The 14,610-nt window shown below is 39.9% G+C and overlaps 1 protein-coding gene across 1 annotated transcript; it reads left to right on the forward strand.

The window, feature by feature from the left end:
• Window positions 1–1,724: 1,724 nt before the first annotated feature.
• LOC110873482 lies at window positions 1,725–2,631 on the forward strand. The gene is made up of 2 exons (XM_022122425.2): window positions 1,725–1,935; window positions 2,025–2,631. Exons 1-2 carry the CDS (start codon window positions 1,928–1,930, stop codon window positions 2,566–2,568), a joined length of 552 nt encoding a protein of 183 aa, XP_021978117.1. The 5' UTR covers window positions 1,725–1,927; the 3' UTR covers window positions 2,569–2,631.
• The last annotated feature ends 11,979 nt before the right edge of the window (window positions 2,632–14,610 follow it).

Genomic DNA, 14,610 nt, shown 5'->3' on the forward strand with positions numbered 1-14,610 from the left:
GAGAATGAAAAGCTCAGAAAGTTGTTACTGAAAAAACCGAAGCAAAGAGAGGAAAAGTTCAAGTCTCTGTGAAAGAAAGTTTTTGAAGACAGGCTGTCTGAAGACTACGGCAATATCCAAGGGGGAGTTTGTTGGTACATAATGTCTATCGCCTACGTCATCAATCTAGGTCGTGTCGTTTGAATGTAATAGGTGTTAAAGTGTAAGAAAGTTAATTTTATGTGTAAATGTACCAGTTCGCACGAAGTGGCAAGTTTAAGGCCAGGTCACACGAACTGGTAGTTGATCTGTTCGTGCGAACTGACATGTGTATTCCATGCGAACTGGTATGCCTATAAATAGGCATGTTGGGTTTTTCATTTGGAAAATTCTGGTGAAATCTGACACGAAGTGCTGCCGGATTCTCTACATGTAAAAACGTTTTATATCAATGAAAAACCAGTTTAAAGTGTATTTCTCTGCTTCTACTCACATTCTAACACCGATTCAAGGTTACTAGATTGTTTCCGCCTTTCTAGTGACCTAGATTTGACTCAGAACGACTCGTTTAGATTGAATCTCGATCCTACAAGGCGGAGAGTACCCGGGTATAACTCGGACATGCTAAATTATAAAGAAATTAGTTTTCGAAAATTAAATATATGTCAAAAATCATAATTTTACTAATAGTTATAACAAAATACGTGAAAATGATATTCATTCTTTCATATGATAAGTATAGAAATTATATTTTATTTTTTTAAAGTCAAACTCGGCCCGAGTTGACCAACTAGATCCGATTCTGGCCGAGGTTGACCGCGTTTGATCGATTCTGAGTAATTAGGCGGTGTTGAAGAAAGTTGTCACGACAACCTATCTTGGAGTGATTACTCGGAGAGTACTCAAACTTAAAAACCTTGTTTTACAACCATGTGCTCACCCCTAAACAAAACATTGAAACTACAATAGGGAATCTCTTTCTCCTTTTAACTTCCCTTCACATGCCCTTAAAAGCATCATTATATCTTTTTATACTAATAAATAAAAATCTTTTTTGGACACGTGTCATTCTCTGGCAATTTCTCACTCTTATTTTTTTTATTTATCTCTTTTATTAAATAATAATAATAATAATATTAAACATCAATTTAACTAAATTTATTTATCTCTTTTGTTTTCATAATCTAAAATTGGTTTCTTTTTTAACTCTAAAGTTTCAATGTTTGGCAGTTTAAGTCTAAAGTTTCAATCTTTGGTATTAACCTCTTTGATTAATTTGATTTTTCACTTCTAATTCAAAAGTTTTCATCTTTTGCAATTTAACCCCTTTAATTTTTTTTACTTCCAACCCAAAGCTTTTCATCTTTCGCAGTTTAATCTCAACACTTTTTTTTTACTTCCAACGTTAGTCTCTTATATACTTTTCATCTTTCATAAGTTCTCCGTTTAACGTGTCGTTCTAAATTTCCGAGTTAACACGCTGCAACGTGCGTGTGGGGTTCAACGTTTTTTCATCTATTTTTTTTAGTTTGACATCTATGTCGCAATGCGTCTATTTTTCCCGTTTGATAGGTCTGTCGCAACGTGCGATTAATTACTTTTTTCTTGGTTTTACACATAGGCTTGTGGTCATGTGAGAAACATTTTTCTTTCATCTAACATGATATATAACTAATGAATCCTCCTGCCGCATTGCGACAGGTGGTAATTCTGGTTATAAATATAAGAAAACATAATATTTTTAAGCATAAGGAAATTAATAGTGAGATAGCATCCACTTTAATGTTATAACATTACACATTACACAAATAAATACCAACAATAATAACATAGTCAAAAAAGCATACTGTCTTGCACTCCGTACAACTGTTCTCCTTCACGCAACCCTCCAACCCAACCCTACAATAAACCATTCCATCAAACAAATTGGTGCCTTCAAGGTTCAGCAATGGCAGAGTAAGCATTCTTTCTTCCTCTCTCTCTCTCACACACACACAATTATCTTCATTCATCTCATGCTTTGAATCCAACTTCTTTCTATGCAGATCTAACGGATACTCAACTTACAATCAACAATCAAGATCCACCACAAGCATTCACGTAACCGCACTAGACGGTCTAGTAAACGTCAACTCACTCTTCACAATAGCAGTATTCGTCGGCCTATCTCTCACCACCCCAGGCCAACGCAGCCTGGAGAACCGGTCCGCCTGCGACTCAGATATCTCAGTTGCTAAAAAGCTTCTCGTGTTCGAAGTCGTATCTTTTAGTTTCTTTTTATTCTCATCACTTGTTGCTCAAGGGTTGAAACTGGCAATTAATTTGCTCAACAGTAAGGATGTTGATGATGCGTTTAGGGCACATATTAATTTGAAGGCGTTGCGGTTTGGGATGTTGGGATCGGCTCTTGGGTCGGTTATGGGGTGCTTGTTTTTGATGCTTTCGATGGTGAATGTGATTGAGATTCGGTTGGGGATGTTGAGTTGTGGGAGTAGATCTACGGTTAATGCGGTTGCTTCTATGATTGTGTTGGTTACTTCTGCTCTTTTGGTTTATATTTCTACTGCTGTTTATGCTTTTTTGCATTGATAATGTGTTAACGAAGAAGTTTAATATATATATTTTCATTTGTAATTTCTGATTTGAAGCTTCCTTGTTTGTTTGGGTGTTCTTGATTTGGAATTTGGATCATGTGTTTGGGGGGTTTGACTTTTTTTTGGGTCAAATGGTTGACTCTGTTTCGGTTTTTTCTCCAAAGTTTTATTAACTGGTCTGATTCACGTTCCGATTTTGGAATTAAACCTTCGGAAATTCTTGTTTTTATCCCGGTTTAGGAGTTGCTAGTTTAATTTGGTATCACACAATCTTGTATTTAAAATAATCGACTATGTAACCGAAACCGAAACTGAAATTCAAGTGAAACCGAAACTCGAGTGAAACCGAACGGTCTCCATATTTTTTTTTTTAATGGCTAACGTTACTCCTCCCAAACTCCTATATTTACAAATAACTCACCCTTGCTTGGGATTCAACCCAAGACCTCCCACTAAGAGGCAAAAGCCTCTACCAAGTGGGCTAGCCCCAATAACTCACCATATGCTTTTATGACCATGTTATTTTTTTGAAACGGTGAATTTGTTGTGTTAGGCTATCGCACTCCTTAAATTAGAGAGCTCTAATACATTATTTTGGTAATATTATGTTGTTTTAACCGGGCACATACTCGCTTCAAAGTTTGGCTTGCATATTTCCCTGGGAAATCATACCGCAGACTGCCACTTGACAGACGTTGTGCCACATCACAAGAGGTGAACACTCTTTGGCGTAACACATGGTGGGACGAAAAAACTCGTGGCTCGCAGCTCGCTCGAAACTCGCTCGAAAAAAGCTCGGCTCGAAATTAGCTCGGTTGTAAACGAGCCAGCTCGGCTCGGCTCGGTTTATAAACGAGCCGAGCTCGAGCTTGGCCTGGCTCGGCTCGTGAGCTCGTGAGTTGGCTCGATAAGGTTTACATCCTTCATTTTTTTGTCCCACATCGCTTAGAAAACAAAAACTAATGGAGTATCTCCCCTATAAAAGAAGGTAAAGAGAATGGAGAAAGTTAATTAACTATTTATACTTGTATATTTAGCCATATGGTTAAACTAAATGGCAATTATGGCCCTTAGGCTATGAAGAAATTTATTTTTAAGGGCTTTTTAAGTAATAAATTTTGCGATTCTTTGTTAGTTCGAGCTAGATCGAGCCAAGCCGAGCTAGCTCGAATTCTAATCAAGCCGAGCTCGAGCCTCAAACCTCAGCTCGATTTGAAATTCGAGCTCGAGCCGAGCCAGCTCAAATCGAATTCGAGCCGAGCTCGAGCTGGGTCTAGCTTGTCTCGACTCGTCTCGTTTACAGCTCTAATATTTACAAATAACTCATCTTTGCTTGGGATTGAACCCAAGACCTCCCACTAAGAGGCAAGAGCCTCTACCAAGTGAGCTAGCCCCAATAACTCACCATATGCTTTTTTGACCATGTTATTCTTTTGAAACGGCGAATTTGTTGTGTTAGGCTATCGCACTCCCTAAATTAGAGAGCTCTAATGCATTATTTTGGTCAGATTATGTTGTTTTAACCGGGCACATACTCGCTTCAAAGTTAGGCTTGCATATTTCCCTGGGAAATCATACCGCAGACTGCCACTTGACAGACGTTGTGTCACATCACAAGAGGTGAACACTCTTTGGTGTAACACATGGTGGGACGAAAAAACTCGTGGCTCGCAGCTCGCTCGAAACTCGCTCGAAAAAAGGTCGGCTCGAAATTAGCTCGGTTTGTAAACGAGCCAGCTCGGCTCGGCTCGATTTATAAACGAGCCGAGCTCGAGCTTGGCCTGGCTCGGCTAGTGAGCTTGTGAGTTGGCTCGATAACGTTTACATCCTTCATTTTTTTGTCCCACGTCGCTTAGAAAACAAAAACTAAGGGAGTATCTCCCCTATAAAAGAAGGTAAAGAGAATGGAGAAAGTTAATTAACTATTTATACTTGTATATTTAGCCATATGGTTAAACTAAATGGCAATTATGGCCCTTAGGCTATGAAGAAATTTATTTTTAAGAGCTTTTTAAGTAATAAATTTTGCGATTCTTTGTTAGTTCGAGCTAGATCGAGCCAAGCCGAGCTAGCTCGAATTCTAATCAAGCCGAGCTCGAGCCTCAAACCTCAGCTCGATTTGAAATTCGAGCTCGAGCCGAGCCAGCTCAAATCGAATTCGAGCCGAGCTCGAGCTGGGTCTAGCTCGGCTCGGCTCGTTTACAGCCCTAATATTTACAAATAACTCACCCTTGCTTGGGATTGAACCCAAGACCTCCCGCTAAGAGGCAAGAGCCTCTACCAAGTAAGCTAGCCCCAATAACTCACCATATGCTTTTTTGACCATGTTATTTTTTTGAAACTGCGAATTTGTTGTGTTAAGCTATCGCACTCCCTAAATTAGAGAACTCTAAGGCATTATTTTGGCAAGATTATGTTGTTTTAACCGGGCACATACTCGCTTCAAAGTTTGGCTTGCATATTTCCCTGGGAAATCATACCACAGACTGCCACTTGACAGACGTTGTGCCACATCACAAGAGGTGAACACTCTTTGGCGTAACACATGGTGGGACGAAAAAACTCGTGGCTCGCAGCTCGCTTGAAACTCGCTCGAAAAAAGCTCGAAAAAAGCTTGGCTCGAAATTAGCTCGCTTGTAAACGAGCCAGCTCGGCTCGGCTCGGTTTATAAACGAGCCGAGCTCGAGCTTTGTGACAACCGTCACTTTTCCGTACATTCCGTACACTAAATGAACAGTGATCCGTGCCTTAATGAACATACATGATCTAGTTTACAAGAGAAATAAGTTTCTGAATTCCATACAAGTGAATTCATGTACGTTTTATACTACAAAATATTGCTTTATGCAAAAACGAGAGCGTTGCGTCAAAAATATTAGTAAACTCACCGGTAAGACACACTGTGTCAACGGAACTGCAGAAAGCAGTCAGACAATAAAATTGGAGCCTAGGTGTAGGTCCAATAACAAGAATACATTAAAACCCAAGAGTACATACAAGGGTTTAATATATATGCTATATGAAAGCAAAAATAAGCACTAAAAAGCACCCGAAACACACTTTAAGAGCAGAACTAATTGCGACAAAACTGCGAAACGAACGTTGATGGCCGCCCGGATAATATTTAATCCCACAAATATTCTGTTATGATTAAAATTTTATTTTAATCAGGTTCGTGTTGAAAAATAAATTAAAACGCTTAAAAACGTTATTTTTCAAGTTTAAGCACGTACCGTGTGTTCCTACGCGACACAGTGCTTACACTGCAAAACGCAGACAACGCAGAAAACCTAGGAATATTCCAGGAATATGCTAGGAATATGCTAAGAATATTCCAGGAATATGCTAGGAATATGCTAGGAATATTCCAAGAATATGCTAGGAATATTCCAAAGAATATGCTAGGAATATTCCAAGAATATGCTAGGAATATTCCAAAGAATATGCTAGGAATATTCCAGGAATATGCCAGGAATATGCCAGGAATATGCTAGGAATATTCCAGGAATATGCCAGGAATATGCTAGGAATATTCCAGGAATATGCCAGGAATATGCTAGGAATATGCCATATGGAATGTCTATAAATACCTTGAGATGGCACACTAGACAATTCACCACCCAACACCACAAAACTACTCTCTCCTCTCCCTCAAAAACTTTCGGCCGAACACCCCTTGATCATCCATCATATTTTTCGATTTTGTTCTTCACATTCCAACATCATACAAGTGTCAAGTGTCACGCATAAGAAGGCTTGGTGCACTCGGAGCTCGAAGGACCTCTTTCTCTAGCTTTTATCCACCACATTCGCGTCTAGATACTTCCCTAGCCTCGAGCTAGTGGTATGTTGCTTAAAACACATTCTTGAGCTATTTTGAAGTGGTTAATGTGATGTGTAATGATTAAAACTCGAAATCTTACAAAATGGTGCATTAAAGTCTACTAAAAACATGAAAAATGATGGTTAAAAGCTCACTAGTTGTGTAAATGTTGTAGTAATTGAAATTTGTGATTATTTAGGCCCGATCTACGTTGTGGTAGCTCGGATCATCATTTAACCCTGTTTGGTTAAGATCATGGATCTTGACATAAGCTTGTTTGAAATGGTGCAAGGGTTAAAAGGTGAAACTCTACCACACAAGAAACATGAACTTGTGTAAAAGTATTTTTACTTATGAAATAGTGTCTAAAATTAGCCGATCTATGTGTCCACAAGTGGTATTTTCAAAAGACCAAGCGTCAAAAGAAATCACATGTTCTAATCCGGATCTTACACAAACAAAAGTGATTTTTTGTGATCAAACAAGTGTGCGAACACTAGTGTAACAAAAGTTTTAACAAAGAAATAATTTTCGTAAAAACCGACTAGAAGTTGTGGAACTTCATATTCTTTAAAAATAAAGTTTTTTTTTAAGAAATTAAACTTATTTTTAAAGATAACAAGACTTACTAAATGTGCTAGTAAATTACTACACATTTTTGTAAATATGCAAGTTCATGAAATGGGGAAAATTAGTAATTGTTGTTGATGATTATTGTTGATAATTGTTGTTGATGATTATTGTTGATAATTGTTGTTGATGATTGTTGACGATTTAAAAGAAAATAAACACATGTTTTGAAAACATGGGAAACCTCCATTTTTAGGGGAAACTCTGTCAAAATTTTTATAAATTTTGACACTTAGAAAAATATAAGTTTTTGAAGAACTTATTCCCTAAAAATGTATTTAAAGGTATTACCAAGGTTTCCCTAATTTTTGGTGATAAGAAATGAGGATTTCTTCAAAAATAAAAGTGGATATAAATATGTATATTTTTGAGAGAAAAATATATATTATTTTATCACCAACTTTTGTGCTAAGTGTATATAGTATGTGTTATACGTGCTAGCGTATTGAGACGTAAAGATACACTAAATACTCATGAGGAGTATAAACATGAAAATACACGTACAACATGCTTAGACACATACAAGAGGATATATTTATGAAAATATATTACTTGGACAAAATACATAATTCGGGTGCAAAATACAAGATACGTATATTTATTTTTGAGAAAATGATATAAGACAAATAGTTAAAAATATAAATATTTTTAACACAAGAACACAAATACAAAAGATAGTGACTTGCACTTGTGCGATACAGGTCTAGTGACTAACGTTAATAAAACGCGTTTAGGTCACGACGCTAGATAAGCAACTCCGGTGAAGTTTACGACGCAGGAACGCAAAGTTGTGAGTTCATGCTCCCCCTTTTCTTTAACTGTTTTTGGTTTTATAACTCTCGGGGGTGAAATACATGTTACAAATATTATAAATTTTTTTACAAGTAGTAAAAATACAAGAAGCACTCTTGGTGAGAACGAGTACCGAGTGCAATACGAATCGAGAATACAAAAATACGAGAAGCACACTTGGTGAGAACGAGAACCAAGTATGATGTGCTTTAAGAAATGCCTAGAAATTACTAGATCATGTGAGCATAGACTTAATACTAAAAATGCCATAAAGTCTTGGTGAAAACTAGTACCAAGCCATTAAAAACATTCAGTAATTAGGGACGAGGGTTAGATCTAACGGGTACGGCCGAGCCCCACTCATGGTCCTTATGTGACCTCTTGAGTGCTTCGGTGTCCCAGTCGAGGTAAATCGACACAGTCGAGGTAAATCGACACAGTCGAGGGTAATCGACACAGTCAAGGGAAATTGACACAGTCGAGGTTAATCGACACAGTCGAGGGTAATCGACATAGTTAAAGGAGCCAACACTAATGCTCCATATGTCCTCACATGCCGAAATGTCTTTATACAAACATTCAGTTAGTACGTGGTGTACACAAGAAAACTTGATTTTTGCAAGAATACTTTATTTATACAAGATACATACCATGTTTTCATACTCGGTATGCAAAACGCATGAACTCGCTCAACTTCATGTTGATGTTTTCCAAAATTACATGTATTTCAGGTGACAGGATGGATCTTGGGCGCAAGTGTTGTAACTAGAAGTAGACTACAAGTTTAGATGTCATCCACTTTTGTTGAATTGTAACCTAGATGAAGGTTGTGTTTTAAAACTTAAATGACAAGTGTTTGTGATCCTCAAAATTTTCCGAATGGATGAACATCGTTTTAAATCTTGTAGTTGTTTATTATGATCGAATGCAATGATAACAAGCTAGTCACACATCATACGCTTCCGCAAAAGACAGGGTGTGACAGTTTGGTATCAGAGCTTCGATTGTAGTGAACTAGGATTCCTTCTCGAGTCTAGACTACAATCACTAAAGTGCTTTCACAAAAACATTTTACAAAATGGTTTTCATTGCATTCACGAAAGCGCCAAGATCCACGAGTCAGACACTTTTCAAAGAAAAGACAAGGCAAGGACATTAGTGAGGAATACCCATAGAGTAAGGTGCCAACCAAGGCATAGTCTACAAAAGTTAGACTTGACAAAATGACCCCCCCCCCCCCAAAACGAGAGTTATACGTGGTATAATGCATTAAGTTACTTGATTATGCTAAGTAGCATATTTGTTATTTGTATTCATGCATACGAATAAGTGTACGGAATGATTATTGACGTGAATAAAATTCTTTCGACTCCGACTCCTATTACGGTACGTGACTCGCACGATGAAGCTATCGACCTCGCGTCCTTTGCAAAGCTCGTGGCTGGGAGTGATTACCAGACAAGACTCTGAGCTTACTTCCGTAGGAGATGGCTGCTCTTCCCTCTCGAACGTGAAGATGCCAAACTACGGTGGTGATGACGAGGCAGAGGCGGCGACCTTGAACGAACTCTTAATCAACGGGACGAGATCCCTCCGGATTATGTGAAGCAAAATTGACAACATACTTGACTAGAAAAGGAAGATAAAGTATTCATCACGAAGGTGCCCCTCCAACTACTAGGAATTCTCTCCATTCCTATTCCATCTAATCAGCGTGCCTATACGCGCATAACAGTAACGAATGTTAGCGCATGGACCTCCGCAATGGTCCTTTCCATGGCAAGGAGTGTAAGGACAGTAGTGTCCCCTCCTAGATCAATCATCTGCTTGGACGAGAGAAAATTGGGGTAACTGTGCAAGACAATTTATTATTACGGGGGCCCACGTAATAACGACTTGTAGTGCACAGAAATCCTGGTGGACTCTACGGGTCGAGCTAATGAAAACCACACCAAATTCAATGTATAGGTGTCCTCACCTTCATCTGGTAGAACATCACATAGATCAGTGCTTTAGCACGTAAGAAAGTAGGAAGCCTGTCTCAGCCTACTTCGTGACTGACACTTCTACCTGCGTACGAGACGTTTGAGGAAAACGACATTTAAGCAAGTGAAGATGAGAAACATTCAAGAGATTCAGCGACTTTGCACTCTCTATCACCCATACACGAGCAACCCCCTCTAAGGGAAAATGTACGCCCCAGTAAAGCCAAAAACCTAAGAAAACCAATGTAGCGGGAAATAACTGAAACCTAAATGGCCGAGGCAATGTAACCTCAAGTTCGTTTTAAGCCAAGTTGGCAAGCCTAAGTGAAGGCTCAGTAACTGTTTCCCGCTCATACATTGAGTATTTATGTATACATGTGAAATTGGGTGATTACATAATGGCTTATGGTGCTATGTACCTCATAGACACCTGGAATGTTGCCTAACCTACTTCATACCGTTTTGGCAGAAGGGAATGCCGCCCAGGCGAGACACAAACACCAGTACGCTACCAAGAACAGAAGCCGAGCTGCAAGAATGCATCTCGCAGGCAATTGCATGACATGAAGCCCTCCGCTCTAAGCACATCAATGGCACGACTGAGAATAACCCTCCAACTGGCTGCACCTATAAACAGTTCCTGGACTGCAAGCCTTTGAATTTTGATGGCACAGGAGGTGCCGTTGCATTTGTTCGTTGGACAGAAAAGACGGACTCAGTTCTAAGAATGAGTAACTGTTCACCCCAACAAAGCGTTACCTATATCTCAGGGTTATTTCTGGATGGTGCACTCTCATGGTGGAACCTTCAGGTTCAGACCCTTGGTGCAGATGCTGCTTATGCACTGAGCTGGGACGAGCTCAAGGAAATGATGGAAAAGAAATACTGTTCTAGGACTGAAATCCAGAAGCTTGAGGTGGAGTTCTGGAATTTGAAAATGGACGGACCAAAGATTCCTGAATACGTCCAGCGATTTCACGACTTGTCTAGGGTCGTCCCCTACCTAGTCAAACCGGAATTCAAGAGGATAGAACGATTCATTTGGGGACTTGCACCCCAGATTAGGGGCATGGTTACTACCTCAAAACCCTCAACCATCGCAGAGGCTATCGATATGAGTGTCACCCTTACTGAAGAGGCTCTACGTGCGGGAAAATTTTCGGAATCTGAGGATAACAAGAAAGAGAATCATGTGGAGTCGTCAAGCAACAAGAAGAGGAAGTCCTCAAACCTAAAGATGAGCACCCAACTCAACTATGGAAGCTCTAAAGCAAACAAAAGAAAGAAAGTGAATTCGCCACATGGCAGGAGCACTGATGGAGCCATTAATAGGGCAGGTGGTAATGTTTACTCGGGGACTAAGCCGAGGTGCAGAGAATGCACTTTTCACCATAAAGGTCGATGTCTGAAGCCTAGGTGTGGAAAGTGTGGAAAAGAAGGGCACAACAGGGACGCCTGTTGGGCGAAGGACCCAGATGGAAGAAATAAGAGAATACCCGGTTGCTACAAATGTGGTGAAGCAGGGCACTTTAGGAAAGATTGCCCAAAGAAGAAACAAGCAAGGAAGGGTTTTCACGATCGAAACTCGTGAACCACGCTAGGATCCAGATGCGGTTACGGGTACGTTCCCTATTAACCACCCTTATGCATCTATTTCTAATACTGGCATCAACCTTAACCTTGCATGCTTAGAACTTAAGAAACTTCTTGGCCTAGTCTCAAGTAAGATAGACGTCCCGTATTCTTTAGAAATGGGCATATAGAAGGATAGCTTAAACAGTCGAAGCGATTAAGGATCGTGATTAGGCACTCAGAGGGCCGTAACCTTCTGTTACCATTGACTCGTGAGGTCATAATAATCAGCATGGATCGGAAATCCAAGTATGCAGCTGAAGTCGTCAATACGAGAAAATCAGACGCATCCCTCGTGCGAATGATGAAACCCAACTTTACTGTAATAGGCGCAAGGATGCTAGACCCCATAAGGCGGCAGATCTACGACATCCTTCATTGGTCGAAGAGGCATAGAAATGCCTCTGAGTAGACTGCAGAACCTGGGAACATCCCTGCGATGGAAGAAGTTCTAGTAGCCTTTTCAAAAGACTTGCCAGAAATGCCCCTTCGCAGCGTCAAGAGAAGTTTAGGATAAACCACGTGCCAAGAGCAGCACCAGTGTCGAATAATGTCTTACCGACTAACTTCGTCCGTAAAGCATGAGCTCCGGACGTAACTGCAAGAGCGACCAGACAGAGGAAGTTAAGGACATGACGCCTTTAGTTAGGGATATGAGGAGAAAGTTGGCAGTTCCATTTTGCGTAAATTCCTGAGAATTGAGAATCAGAATCCTTTGCCAACGACTGGCAACATAAACAGACAAAATCATAAGATCCTAGTTGCCACCCAAGGATCAACTTGAGGACAGGATGTCCATGACTGTGTATACCAGAAGGAAGTGTCCCTGAAACGACCTTTAGGACTCGCTTTGGAAGTTACGAGTTCCTTGTCGTACCATTTGGCCTAACACATGCATCGACAATATTCATGGACCTCATGAAATCGAACGTGTAAGCCATACCTAGATAAGCCATATACTTATTGACTACATTCTCATATGGCCAATGACCAAGGAAGGTCGTGAGCAACAACTGCAATTTACCTTGCAACTCTTAGAGAAAGAACAGTTAAGCGCTATGATGACGAAAAGCGGATTTCGAATTCGCGAAGTGAGAACTTTCAGATCCATGATGGATAAGAACGAGATTCATGCCAACCCTGCAACCAAGAGCTAAGGAGCTAGAGTTGCAATTATGTGACGCCTCTCGACAAAGTCTCGATTGTACGCCGATGCAACAAGACCACGACATTACATACGTGGCACATTGATTAAGGAATCATGAGAAGAACCCTTGAGATAGGTACAGTCATTGCGCGCAGCAAACTGGGCGTTATTACCTGAAAGAAAACGTTGCACGATCTTTACTGATCGCAAGGGATTGCAGCACACCGATGATCGTAAGAACTCGAATATGAACTGAGCTGTTGAACGATGCAGACTGTATGAACAAGATGCGTGCTTGTGTGATAAACTTTGATAAAAAGTTGGAACACTCACTTACCCTTAGTAGAGTCTTCCTACAACAGTATTTATCACGCCGCCGTCTAAACCGCTTTGAGTAAAGCTTTAGATGGAACGTAATGAGTCAATTCCCGTTGTGTTGAACGGAGACCGGGAATAATGGATCAACTGGCCGAGATGGTCCAGGAAAAATCTAGAGGCAAGGTCATTCATATATGCGATTATATCAAGACAGCCCGCAGAACACAGAAAGATTACGCCGATGAGAGGCAGAAATCGTAAGAATTTGAGACAAGAAGCACGACTAAATTGAGAGCCGCGCCTAGAAAGGGCGTAGTGTGAATTCGAAAACGAAAAGATTGAATCCCCGGTGTAGGGATCAGAACCATTGTTCACAAGATGAAGCTTCTAGAAAAAGATCAGTAGTGATCGCGACACATTCATGTGTCTAGTCTTTAGAGGAGTCTGACGCAAGGAACAGTCATAGTTCCCACAAATAAGATTCACGTCAATGATATACTATACAACCTGTTGAGGTTTCGGACCAAGAGTCCACAAAATGCAGAAAAGACATGATTGATTTACTTGAGCATGATAAAATACATGACAGGAGAACACAAAGACGTGTTTCAAATATAAGTGACCATATTGGTTTCACAACTCCCCTGCGACCGATGGCATCGCTTGAATTTCGGGACGAAATTCTTTTAACGGGGGGAGACTGTGACAACCGTCACTTTTCCGTACATTCCGTACACTAAATGAACAGTGATCCGTGCCTTAATGAACATACATGATCTAGTTTACAAGAGAAATAAGTTTCTGAATTCCATACAAGTGAATTCATGTACGTTTTATACTACAAAATATTGCTTTATGCAAAAACGAGAGCGTTGCGTCAAAAATATTAGTAAACTCACCGGTAAGACACACTGTGTCAACGGAACTGCAGAAAGCGGTCAGACAATAAAATTGGAGCCTAGGTGTAGGTCCAATAACAAGAATACATTAAAACCCAAGAGTACATACAAGGGTTTAATATATATGCTATATGAAAGCAAAAATAAGCACTAAAAAGCACCCGAAACACACTTTAAGAGCAGAACTAATTGCGACAAAACTGCGAAACGAACGTTGATGGCCGCCCGGATAATATTTAATCCCACAAATATTCTGTTATGATTAAAATTTTATTTTAATCAGGTTCGTGTTGAAAAATAAATTAAAACGCTTAAAAACGTTATTTTTCAAGTTTAAGCACGTACCGTGTGTTCCTACGCGACACAGTGCTTACACTGCAAAACGCAGACAACGCAGAAAACCTAGGAATATTCCAGGAATATGCTAGGAATATGCTAAGAATATTCCAGGAATATGCTAGGAATATGCTAGGAATATTCCAAGAATATGCTAGGAATATTCCAAAGAATATGCTAGGAATATTCCAAGAATATGCTAGGAATATTCCAAAGAATATGCTAGGAATATTCCAGGAATATGCCAGGAATATGCTAGGAATATTCCAGGAATATGCCAGGAATATGCTAGGAATATTCCAGGAATATGCCAGGAATATGCTAGGAATATGCCATATGGAATGTCTATAAATACCTTGAGATGGCACACTAGACAATTCACCACCCAACACCACAAAACTACTCTCTCCTCTCCCTCAAAAACTTTCGGCCGAACACCCCTTGATCATCCATCATATTTTTCGATTTTGTTCTT

The sequence above is a fragment of the Helianthus annuus genome, chromosome 8 (assembly GCF_002127325.2).
Source record: "Helianthus annuus cultivar XRQ/B chromosome 8, HanXRQr2.0-SUNRISE, whole genome shotgun sequence".
Lineage (NCBI taxonomy): Eukaryota > Viridiplantae > Streptophyta > Magnoliopsida > Asterales > Asteraceae > Helianthus > Helianthus annuus.